Below are 12794 nucleotides of genomic sequence, written 5' to 3'. Positions count from 1 at the left end.
GTTGCTCTCAGGCTACTGCTCTGTAACTTTCCAGTGCCTCTCAAATGCTATCCCTTTAAAACAACGCATGATCAGTGTTTGCATTGTGTTGAGTCTAGTTATTCCCAGGTAAGATTCATTTTTGTTTCCTGTGTTCAAGGGGATTCTGTTTCCACTTACAACAAAGCAAGTACCACAGGGTCCTTCTAGCTGTTACCCCATAAAGGACTTCTCTTCTATGGTGCTACTATCAACGCAAAAAGCTGTACCCTAGTTACAACTTGTCATTCAAATTTGTACCCGGGCCCATGTCTGACTTGAAGTTTGTGTTTTGTGCCCTTGTGATGTCTGACTTGATGTAATGAGGGCCCTGCATGACATGCAGGAGCCCTATAGTCGATCATCCACACATTGTGTTACTAGTTGAGCCGCAAAGTATTCTCTAAACTATTGTAGTCCGGCCATCTGTGGGTGTACGTCACACTGTCTGCAATGACTTATCCCACTAATCGTATCTCACGGCCATGAACTCACACAATGTGACATATGGATAAGGACAGTGATACGCCTCATGGCTCTACTATGCACTTCTGTAGGTTCCCATGTTTTTATACTTGGTGACCAATAGGGGGCTCTCGTTTGGAAGAGTGGAATATTCAGTTGGGGTCGAAATTGCTCATGTAAACTCCACCATAGACTAGTTTAGTTTCCTATTTTGTCGCTCAACTACTGTAATATGCTCATATCTAGGTTGCCTTGTTTAGATTTGTACTTTATACATATATATTGTTTTAAGAAATTATAATACAAGTTACAAATCAGACATTGCTCTGATACAAATCTAAATTACAAGCTATGCTTTTGTGTCGGTACAGCTTTCTGATTTGATAACTCCATACTCTTCTAATTTTCTTAATGAAAAGCAAAAAAAAAGAAATTAATAAGGCATTCATTGCGGAGAACAGATTAGCAAGTGGCAGAATTTTAACTTGACACACTTGTGTGCCACTCGAACATTTTTCACAAATTGTGTAACTGTTCAGAGGATTCGTGAGAAGGTTTGGGATTGCACATCCGTTTGTCAAGTTAGGATTTGGCCACAGGCCACAGGGCAGAGTTCCAAACGGCCGGGGAGAGGATGTTAGTTGGCGGAAGCTGGGTCACGTGTCCCCACAGGAAACAAATCTTCCTTTTTGTCTGGTGATGACGAGAAGCTCACCATGCTGAGGTGTGCCCTGTTCAGAAGTGCTCCCCTGAGGGATCTGGTGTCCTTCTCCATACTCTTACCTTAGGGCTCAAATTGGGTGCGTTATACATTTAATTGTTGAATAATGCTGTTAAAATCCATTGTCTTTTTGTCTTTGTTTTTTATTTTAGTATTTAATGGCAATGGAAGGGTAAAGCAATTGCATTTAAGCTAGACATTTTCAGTCTATATATTTCCAAGCATCCTTGGGGGAGTATTGGTCAACTTCAGGGAGGAAGACTATGACAGAGGAATCTTTGGTTGGACCTGGGTACAGCCATCGGTATACAATGACTGTTGGGGGTTTTATTGCCAACCTACTGATGCTAGGTATGCATGCAGTGATGTCCTAACCCCCCTTTGTTTGCTGGGAGCTTTCATGTTTTTGTTATTTTGTTTTTTCCAGCACGCATCGCTGCCTCTGTATCCGTAGCTATTCTTACAAGTCCAGCCCAAAGTCCCTCTCTCTTATTTCTTTTGGGGGGAAAAAAGAAAAGAAAAAAGAAATGCAAAGGAAACGCACAAAAAAAAAAAATCCATCTTTAAATGACCTGTCTGCCGTCAGAAGCTTGGTGCGGCCCAGCCAGCTCCGGAAGGATTTTTGACCAAGGTTTCCCCCACTACCCCAAACACTTTGCCACACCTACCATCTATCTCCAGCCACGCCACATTTATTTATCAGGTCATATCCTAGGAAGTCATTACTGCGCTCATGAATTCCTCCTCTTCTCCATGTCCATACAAACAACCATGACCCCGCCCGTTTTGTACCGGCCCATAGCCTGAGCTATGCTTCATCGTATGATGGTGTCGCATGCCAAAAAAAAAAGAAATCTATTTTCAGCATGCAACACCATCCTATGACAAAGTATAAATTCAGCCTCCTCTGTCCTAACATAGAAATATCAGGGCAAATTACCGATTGGCAACACGCAAATATTCAAATAATGATCTACTTGAAATTATTACTGTATAGCATTGCTTGGTAAGATTGCTTTGTTCAACCCCTCTTTTTTTTTTTCTTTAAGTTGTTGAATCACCTGATAAAATGATATTGGCTTTGTCTATATAGATAAGTTACACCACCAAAGTACGCCGGTCCTAATCTCACACACAGACACATCCCTTCTATGATCTAACATAACCATAATGCCAAATCCACTATAACTACATCCATCATTCAACCTCAAAGACGTGTCTGTAGCCATGAAGTGTGCGAAGTACAGTTATCGGTCCAAGTGACTCTTTTGGACATGAAAAGGTTTAGGCTGTTAACGGTAGATCTATATACACGTAGATACCGCATTGACCACTGCTGTTCATTGAAGTGATGCGTCAATGTGGCCGCCATATTGGTCCGGTCGAGCTTTGCCTCCTTACTGTGCCACACGTGTAGTTATGTTGCGTACGAGAACATGCTACTTGCGTTACGTTAAATATGTGGGGTTTCATACCAAAATAACTTATCTTTGGTAGGCCTAATGGTAACATGGTAGAAATATACATGGCCCCGGCCCGAACTACAACGACACAGGCATATTTCTTGCAGTGGAGTTACGACTTAAGTTTCCCGGACTAATATGGTGGCGAAGTTGACGTAAGATGCAGTGGCCAGTGCGCATATATACGTATATATTGTCTGTTGTTACCCCCTTAAACCCTACATACTTCATTGTACGACGAATAGCGAAAATGGCCGATCTACAAGCTCACAAATTGTTGCATCTGCAACCGGTTGTGAGCTTGTAGATCTGCTCTTTTTTGCGTTCTTTTGATAATATTAACCCTTATATAACAAAGCCCAGAATAGGGGCGCCAGCCAGGTTGAAAGTTGTGAAGCAGCCTACAGTGCATTGTCATGGGAAGGAGGGGGAGGGGACAACAAAACACCTGGTATGTGTGGCAATGTGTTTGTTCTCGGCAGCCTCGCTGGCCTGGTCAAACACCCATTCCTCATCCACCATCTTGACAATTCGAATCCATTTTTAGATGTAACCTCGGGTATGGTGAAAGACCCAGCGGACGTCTTGGACAGGCAAAAATGCCTTGACGCCCTGGCTGCTCTGCGCCACGCTAAGTGGTTCCAGGTTGGAACATCATTTTACTTTCTTATTGTAGCCTTATGTGATTATGCATTAACATTTTAATTCTTTTTTTTACCCTTTTTGATTTAACGTTTATTTAACGGTAAAAATGAACATCTGATAATTGATGAAGAAAAAAAAATCGTAACTATTTGAAAACGATACAAATATTCAAGGATGCCGCCTAGAATTACAATAACTGTCCAGGTTAATGTCTGTTGCTATACATTGATGCTAAACCTTTAAGTTGATTAGAATTATTCATATTACTCTTAAAAAAAGAACTGGCATCCTTGTATTCCCTTTTTTGATTCCATAAATACTGTATTTTCATTGATTTATTTTTTTTAGTTCCATGTGATTCCATAAGGCTGCAGAGTATACTTTGCATAAGAGTGTGTCATCAATAAGTGCTTTCATGTTGAGCGTTTGTATTTTGTGATTGAATTATTTTACTTGTAGAATAGGGATTGAGAGAAAAAAAGGAACATCTGATTAGTTTACTGTGACGGATGCTGAACCAGCAAAATGCACCAGCAAAGTAAAGCAGATTTCCATGGCTCTTTCAGTCCCTATACTATCCTCTCAGATGAACTCTTGTACTTTTTTAAGTACCTGTTTGTGAGATACTTGAGAGAGACCCGAGGTCAGGGTTTAGAAGATGACAAGGAAAGCGCCTCCCTTCCTTGTGCATCTTGCAAACTTTGAACTCCCCTTTTTTTTTTACTACTAACAACGAGGTACAATACTGCTGGGAATGGTGGCTGATTGCAAATTATCATAGCCTCCCAAATTCCAAAAAAAAAAAAAGCAAATCAGAAGCTTCCATTATGCACAGTAGTGTTTGGACCTCTTGTGACAGAATCCATCCAGTTGTTTTGATCCCCTGTCTCTCTTGTTATGGCTCTTGTTCACTCACTAAACTTGACTTCACTGCATCAAAAGGCTAGGGCCAACGGTCTTCAGTCGTGTGTGATCATCATTCGTATTCTGAGGGACCTCTGCCAGCGAGTTCCCACCTGGTCGGCCTTCCCAGGATGGGTGAGTATCAGTGTGAGTTATATCATCCCATGTTACTGAAATGAAACTTCCTACATGAGATAAAAAATAAATAAAAATGCATTTTTGTGTGTACTATGGGTGCAAGGGGTGATTTGACTGAAAAATCCAGTACTGGAAAGTTTCGGAATTGATCAAGGGTCCTGGAAAGTCCTGGAAAAAATAGCTATGCATTGTCTTTGGTTATTGATTTTGTTAATACCTCTGAAATGACAAATTAAACATTGGCCAAATTGTCAAATATTAGAGGCAGAAATTGTGAAAATAGGTAGATCGGCTATTTTCACAATAAAACCGTGTTATAAAGAAATCCTCAACTCTTAGTGCTTGTCAGGGTGCTGGGGTCTCCAGTTCAAATATGATTATTTCGGGGGTCATGGCCTGAAAAGGTTGAGAACCACTGGCATACACTACCTGTCTTTGGGCATTGCGCATAGGAGTAAACGACTCGTTATTGAGCTGAATTATTGTTATATAGTCCTGGAAATCGGGTTAAAAATTCTGGAAACGTTTTGGAAATTAATTGGTAAAGATGTGTGGGAACCCTGTAAAGTTAGTTTTTGCACTGAAAATAGCAGATCTGTGCTCATGACAGCTTTTAAATCTATTTCTGGTCTGCAAAACATAACATAAACGGTACACGTTCATATCGGATCGCTTTACTACAAGACTCTGCCAAGGATGCAGCTTAAATGAGTAGTCCACCCCCCACATTCTATTGGCCATGTAGACTTGAGTTCTATAACATTTCTATGCGTCACATTCCTAAGACAAATATTTGATTATAGCCAAATTTACCCCCATTGATTCCAGATGGGGACCCAGGTGCATTTGGGCACATTCTGCAAAACATATTGGATCTACAAGCAAAGGAGGCACATGATTGTTTATGCTCTCTCAAAGAGCTGGTGTAGGAGCTGGTGTATTGTCTGTGACAATAGGACTAGAATACAACGCAATCAGAATTGTCATAATGACTGAATTGGGATAACGTGGTAAAAGGAAGTCTGTTTTTGGGGGGAGGGTGGGAGCGAGATGATGTTGCTCAAAATCTGCTTTAAATTAAATTAAATCCTCTGAACAGGATCCATATGGTGTCCAGGTCTTTCTGCTCTACCAATGCTAATGTTGCAACGTTGGGATGGAAGTCCATGTGTCTTGTTGATCATTGTTTTTCTCCAACTGCCAAATGATCTCTTTGAGTGCATTGATTCAACACACTGTAATCACAATGCATGTCAAGGAGGATCTACTCGACAAGGCACAGGTGTTGTTGAAACGGGGAAATGGAGGATAAGTTAAGAATCCACAGAGGAGAAGATGTATGTCGATGTTCATTGATAGTCCATTGTTGTGTTCACAGCTTGCCTGTTTGAGCTGTGAGAGTCTGTCTGCATGGATCAGTCTGTTAAATTGAGCATTTTATTTTATTGTTTTGCCAGTGGTCTTTGCTACATCTAGCAGGCAGCTGTCAGGCATTGACACTAAGGCTTGCTCACCTGCCCCCGGTAAATAAAACCTTCGGGCAGGTGAAGTTTGCTTTCAGGTTGCCTGACCGGGCGAGTGCTCATTTGAGAGGGGACGCAACCGTCTATAAACTATAAAGACATACTGTATGTCTAAACACCTGAACGTGGCCAGCCTGCCTTGTCTTCTGGTCTGTGGAATGTAGTGTAAAACCATTGACCTATTCAATTATAGCTATGTAGTAGGTACAGTATTTGGATTTGGAGGCATTGAGGTATGACATTTTCTATTGCACAGCCCCAAAAAGTAAAGAAATAAGTGTTAAATTGAGTGGTAATTAAAATCTCAACCTTTGGGCAAGTAGAACATGACCTGTACTTGCCCGATGGGCAAGTGCCTCTGAGACCTAAGTGTCAACCCCTAGCTGTGTTTGAATTGTTCATATTCGTCTAATAGTTTTGGCTCAATTTAATAATTAATATGCAGGTCAATTACTGTATCCAATATTTGGCAATGTTTGAACTGTATCCATTTTTCCATTTTGTTTGATCTTGAACCAATTGCCCCAAACCTTTGATCACACAATCTAGTCCACTGCCCATCTTTCCTGAAACAGTTGCAGTGTGATTGTATGCAGATATTAGATTTTTTTTTTTTAAAGAAGAAAAAATTGACAAAGCTGGGTAATTTTGTCACTCACTTGGCGAACCACAATCTGGACCTGCTTTTAAAAAAAAAAAAAACTTTAATCCTAGCATTCATATTCTGAGGGAGCGTCTTTTGAAAATGTCGGATCTTGTAGATCTACCATTTTCAACGAAGAGATTTGGGGTAGCCTGGGGGAAAGAAGAAAGTTTACCAAGTCATGGATTTGAGGGTTGTCTAGTGGTTTTAAGACAAACCTCTAACTTGTGCTGACTGACGATCTGTGTTCTGTCCTCTTCATCTTCTTCAGGCCCTGGAACTGTTGGTGGAGAAGGCCATTAGCAGCGCTTCTGCCCCCCTCAGCCCAGGCGACGCACTGAGACGAGTCTTTGAATGTATTTCCTCTGGGATTTTGCTCCCCGGTAAGATATGGTTCTGCTCATATTCACATGGAGCTGCCTTGAGTGACTACAAGGCCCCTATTGAGAAACAAGGGGAATTATGACTATTGGTTCAAATAAGCCAGCCTTTTGTCTTCATTAGAGCGTCTGCTGAATGCCTAAATTGTATGGGGAAAAGATTATTTGTTGGCGTTCATGTGGGAAAGGCGGGACGACACGGGAAGACAGTTTTTAGGCCTACACATCAGCGGGAGCTGATCGACGTCCCATTAGTTTGACGCTGGTGAATGCTAACCTGGTGAATGTTAACCACTATGCCCAACCCTAACCTCTGTAAAACTATGCCTAAACCTAACCCTTAGTCGAACGAATGAAACGTAGAAATATCAAGATTTCCCCCACATCAGTAGGAATTACTGCTTTCACGTATTTTTTTATGAATATTCATATATAAATATTCATAAAACCAGCAATGTATGTTTTTATTATATGATATTCTTTATTTCCAGTTTGAAATTGCACTATAGTGTTCGGTTGTCAAAAGATTTCCCTCAAAATATGGCGTTGTGGTATGAAAAAAGGTTTAGAACCCCTGCTCTATTGCAATATAGAGCAATACACAGCTAACCAATTCTATTTCTACAAAAATATGTTTTAACGCAATATCCTTTAGTAAGCTCATCCTTAGCATGTGACAAGTCAGGAGGAACTACGGAACGGTGTCCAGTACACTTGAATATGCTCATAAACACGTTTGTCCAACAGGTGGACCAGGTCTGGTAGATCCTTGTGAGAAGAATCCCACTGACACCCTGACCACCATGGGAGAGCAGCAGAGAGAGGACATCACCTCCAGTGCACAGGTACGTCATCAGTTGCATCCTATTGAATGACGTATTTTTTTAGCATAATTTGAGCTTGTAGATTAGCTGTTTTCAACAGAGCTCACATCGCAGCAAGCCATCCCACTGCACGACGTTCAGTGTGTGTGTGTGTGTGTGTGTGTGGAGGGAGAGACAGAGAGACGGAACACTCTAGCCCCATTCAAGTAGGCTAAAGACATAGATCTCATTATGTTACTCAAAATGGGCACTTGCCCGGTCGGGCAACCTGGTAGCAAACTTCACCTGCCCGACCATTTTATTTACCTGCCCCAGGCAGTCGGGCAACCGTTAGTGTCAATCCCTGCTTAGCCTCAAACCTTTTCAAAAATAGCTGATCTACAAGCTCAGATGCATTGACACGTGGGCTTGCAGATCCGCATTCCTTCAAACTCTTTATTTTTCCTATAATGACATGCCTCCAAAAAAGGTTGAAAGTGGTAAAAATCCAAACGGATGCAAAGTGCAAACATGAGACACGTGTTGTATGACCTTGTATGGACCGGTCTGTCCATGACGTCAGTTACTTTGTGTATGACCAGGCAAATGGTCACTTCTGCTGTGTAATGTCATCTTCTGCCTGTCCGTTGCACAGTTTGCTTTGCGGCTGCTGGCATTCCGTCAGATCCACAAGGTCCTGGGCATGGACCCCCTGCCCCAGATCAACCCTCGCTTCAACATCCGCAACACCCGCAAGCGCCGGCGCGACAACAGCGACGGCACGGACAGCTTCGAGGGCGAAGGCAAAAAGGACAAGAAGGATTACGACAGCAGCTTCTAGGCAGCACCAGAACCTCCCCCCCTCCTTCCCATACTAATTTAAAGTAGTCTATATATGTGTATATATATAAATGTACCTCTATGTTGTCACTGCAATTAACAGCTGGGTTTGCTCTGCCTCCCGTGTAGTGGCTTGAGTCCAGTGTTGCATTTTGCTTGGTCATGTAAAGCGACGGACATAACCTGGTGGTGACTAGTGCTTCATTAGGTACCGCAGAAACCAAAACCTGTCCTTTTTTTTGCTGTAATGTTTTAGCTATAGATGGCTCTGACCTAAAACTTTTCCTAGCTAAAGCAAGTTTTTATCCTTTATGCTTCTCAAATGGAAGTAATTACAACTACCTACGCTCTGCTAATTCCTGTTCCAGACTTTTCCTTAATTTTTCTTTTTTTGGGGGGAAAAAAAGACATTCCTCACATTTTTAAGTAGAGACAGATTATCTTTGTTACATCTATATCTCGGATCACAAACAAAAGGTACAAATTAACTTGCCTATGTTTATGTGTTGTATAGTTGCATTCAGAGGTTGACTGTTGTGAAACAGTCAATATGGTCAAATGTTTCCCCCCTCAATTCGTGCTTTTGAATATAATTTCTCCCTTCCGTGCAGAATGCAAGTGGCAGTTGATCTATGTGGCATTGTACTACATTTCTGAAAATGACTAATTCCCGAGACATTTGTGTTAGTGAAGTTATCCCTAAACCTAGCTCTAATATAAATAAGTATATGGAAAATATTGCTATATCCTCGCAATGGTAAAAAAAAAATATCTTTGGTTTATTGAAAGCATGACTGTGTTCAGATACTTTTATTGTGTTCTGGCTTTTAACATTTGTTTTTGTTTTTATTTTCTGATTACTGGAGCGTTTAATGGCTTGCTTGCCCTCTTTTGGTTTGATGCTATTTTGGTTAATTTGAGTAATCTGTATAAGCTGAAAATGGGGGGGGAAATTGTAACTTTGATGTTGTAATTGCAGTTCAATGTAGGTCCATTCTCAATGCCTGTCCGGCTCTGCACTCTGCTTTACACTAAGCAGAATAAATACATTTCCTGAATGAAGAACCTTTGGCCTTCATGTGAACTACTTGATTTCATTTCATGTTGATGTCCCCAATGTTTATACAGCGATACTGATTGGCAATACAATTTAAAGTTGGGTCAAGTTATGTATATTGAAATGGAGCTCGACCTTGGCTCTGACGCGGGCTCGTTTCTAACCGGCAGAACCTCTGACGAATGTCTGGTGGGACTTTCAATACTTAGCCCGGTCTAACCCCTTGGTATATATTTCTCTACTAAGGTCTGTCTAGAGTGCTGGACTTAGCTTAGTGCTTAGCTTAGTGCTTCTTCCGGGAGTCGCTGGAGTCTGCCTTCCGATCTGGATGGGAAGCCTGTTTATATAAGTTTGTCTGATGTCATATTGATGACATCAATCTGACTCGTATGCCGCCCATGCCTGGTTGCCATTGACTCCGGCCTAACAATGGCTACTGTCTATGACGGCAGTCCCATATGACATGATTGACTGGACTATCTCCATATATAGTGTTCTCCAAATCTCCTTGTTTAGGCCAAACAGGTTAGCTCCATTTCTCCATGTATGGGTCCAAATACCCAATGTTTTTTTGTTAAAAGGTTAAAACATTATATTATTCAGATAGTAGTCATTGCTGTAGTGTTTGCTCAATAACCGGTGTCCGCCCATCTTTCCAGCTCTTTAATAAACAAAACATACATTTTCAGGTGGTGTGCACATTTTCAACCAATCAAGAGTATCCATTTATAGTCTTGTAGTGTTCCAGTTCCAATTCTACTCGCTACTTTGTGTCATCACTTTCCATCTCTCTTGTGTATCCCGAGTTCGCTCTCCTGTTTGGATAAAATTGGTATCCATTCCAGACCTAAAAATGCATTTTCTGTATTATTAAAAGGGCTGGAGATCATAGACTGTAAAATAAATATGGAAGGTGCGAAGCCATTGGTTTCTATGCGGCTAAAATGACGCTTTTTTGTCCCTTGTATGGGTGTCGCCATCATTTTTTGAATGGTACCCCAGGAATCATAAGGAATGCTATTGGCTGCCAACGGTCACGTGCAACCGCGGGGATACATGGGAGAATGTGATCGGAGCCTCCCGAAATACAGCACACGAAGAACACCGCTAACTGGTATCAGTTTAGTTGGCCATGCCCCCCCCGCAACTTTATCATCAATTTGAACATAAATGGGACCATATTTGCACAAAACGCATATCATGGTAATTGAAAGGCAGTTTTTCACTAGCGACAGGAACCATAACGTATTTATGACTGTTTATTAAGGTTAAAAAATCAAAGGGGAAAATGAATGGGGTCCAGTGGAGAAAAAAATCTTTTTGGTACCAATCATGGGCCAATCATGGGATCTTTCTCTTCCGGGAAAGCTTCATGAATAATCCAGCCAACAACACCCCTGCTGGAGATACAGGGACACTGAACACACACTGATGATTACCATTAGTAGTCGGGGGGGCCCCAGGGATATTTTGGTTCAGATTCTTGCAAATTCGCCAAATTTTGCACAGATGTTGTCCATAACATACTTAATCATTTTAAGATGGGTGCCAAGATGGGCACCCCATGGTACTGCCATAATTGAGCAATGCAATTGGTGTCCCATTAACTTTACATTACAGGGGAAAAAAGCAAAACACTAATCTGCTTTAAGTAGCATATAACTGGTCAAACTAGGGGGTTTTCATGATTCTGAATCCATTGCAAGCATCCGTTTTGCACAAAAAACATTCCTTGGGCTAAAAAAACTGCCCTACAAGACTATGGTTTAGTGATGAAAAGTGATGAGTCATCACTTTTAACACTTTCGTGGTGGCCGTTTTAGCCCAATGTCAATGAAAGAATACAAAAATTAAATGTGCTTTAAGTAGCATGTGAGGGGTCAAACTAGGGGTTCTTTATGATTCTGAATCCATTGCAAGCATTTGTTTTGCATGAAAAACATTCAATGCTTGCAATGGATTCAGAATCATGAAGAATAGTTTGACCCCTCACATGCTACTTAAAGCACATTTATTTAATCTTTTTAATATTTTTCTTTTCCTGTATAGTGAAGTCGATGGGACAGTGAATATACAAATGGCCATAACTTTTTTTCGCGATGTTTCCGGCAGAGCAGGACTGTCATTCTGTGGACCTTAATGACCAAACTAATAGATAAAACAGAAATAAAAAGTACGGCAAGACATCACAGGTATCACCCCTATTCCTTGAGCTTTTGGGCGAGAAATGAAAAGATGAGTGTTAAAATGTTTTCATTTACTGCTTTCTATTTTTTTTTTCTTTTCTCGATTTTAGTATTTTGATTTCAGTGGTGGGGGCATCCGTACAAGTGGCTAAATATGTATTTTTAGACACAATAAGCCGGCAATTTCTTTGAGACTATTTACACCAGCCCCCATAATGTAAGTCACATCTGCCCATGAAAGATTGCAGTGCATCTTGGGAATGGGCTTCTTAATCAGAAGCCCCAACCTGGGGGCATGCATACAAATCAAAATCGTTAAAATCACTAAAACAACAGAAAAGTAAATGAAAACATGTTAACACTCATCTTTTATTTTCTCTAATGACTATCTAAATTCGAAAATATGAACCCAGGCTGTAAAAAAACTAAAGTTGTCCTTTAACAAGCATACTGGCAAGGCAGATAGTCTAAGTTTGTGATCAGTTGTGGGCTTTTAAGCCGTGACATCATTTTGTAGGCAGAGGAGAATCTGCCCCCAGAGCATTTTCTGTCCCTCGCTATTTTCAACAGATCCAAGACAAAAATAACGACTAAAGTATAATTCTAACACTTTCCTTACAACAACAAATAGAAGAAAATTTGTAAATAGTAAAAAGATTCACGGAAACTGGGGGCAGAAATTCTCCTCTGCCTACAAAATGATGTCATACTTAACAGCCCCAAGCACTGCCATTCCTTCCTAATGGAATGGTCATTTGTACAGAGAGAAAATAGATCTACAAACTGTACGCGTTGTTAGTTTGTAGATCTGCTCATGTTGGCAAACATCCCTCGGCCAATGAGCGCGGTGTAAAGAAACTGAGAGGGAGGGGTGACAGCCCAGCTGAGCCAATGAGAAGCGGAGATGGGCGCGGTCTCCGGCCAATTCAGTCAGATGTCAGGACAGAACGGAACGGGACCTGGCGTTTGCCAACGGGTCTGAGCTGCTTGTGTCTATTCTGCATCTAGC

At 41.2% G+C, this 12794-nt stretch overlaps 1 protein-coding gene across 4 annotated transcripts in view; it reads left to right on the top strand.

The window, feature by feature from the left end:
- The window catches only part of zfr (zinc finger RNA binding protein), a 29207-nt gene extending 19577 nt beyond the window's left edge, over positions 1-9630 (top strand). For 2 of the 4 annotated variants that reach the window (XM_080739499.1, XM_080739497.1), the window contains exons 16-20: positions 3215-3312; positions 4255-4350; positions 6791-6902; positions 7647-7744; positions 8358-9630. In XM_080739499.1, coding sequence (XP_080595625.1) covers positions 3215-3312; positions 4255-4350; positions 6791-6902; positions 7647-7744; positions 8358-8543 — 590 coding nt within the window. In that variant the 3' untranslated portion in view covers positions 8544-9630. Of the gene's footprint in view, positions 1-3214; positions 3313-4254; positions 4363-6790; positions 6903-7646; positions 7745-8357 lie in introns of all 4 variants that reach the window. The other 2 variants (XM_080739498.1, XM_080739496.1) reach the window with 1 other exon arrangement.
- Positions 9631-12794: the final 3164 nt, after the last annotated feature.

The sequence above is a fragment of the Nannobrachium achirus genome (genome assembly GCF_963921795.1).
Source record: "Nannobrachium achirus genome assembly, chromosome: 12".
NCBI classification, from domain to species: domain Eukaryota; kingdom Metazoa; phylum Chordata; class Actinopteri; order Myctophiformes; family Myctophidae; genus Nannobrachium; species Nannobrachium achirus.
The sequence above is the reverse complement of the archived record's forward strand: the minus strand, read 5'-3'. Positions and strand labels throughout refer to the sequence as shown.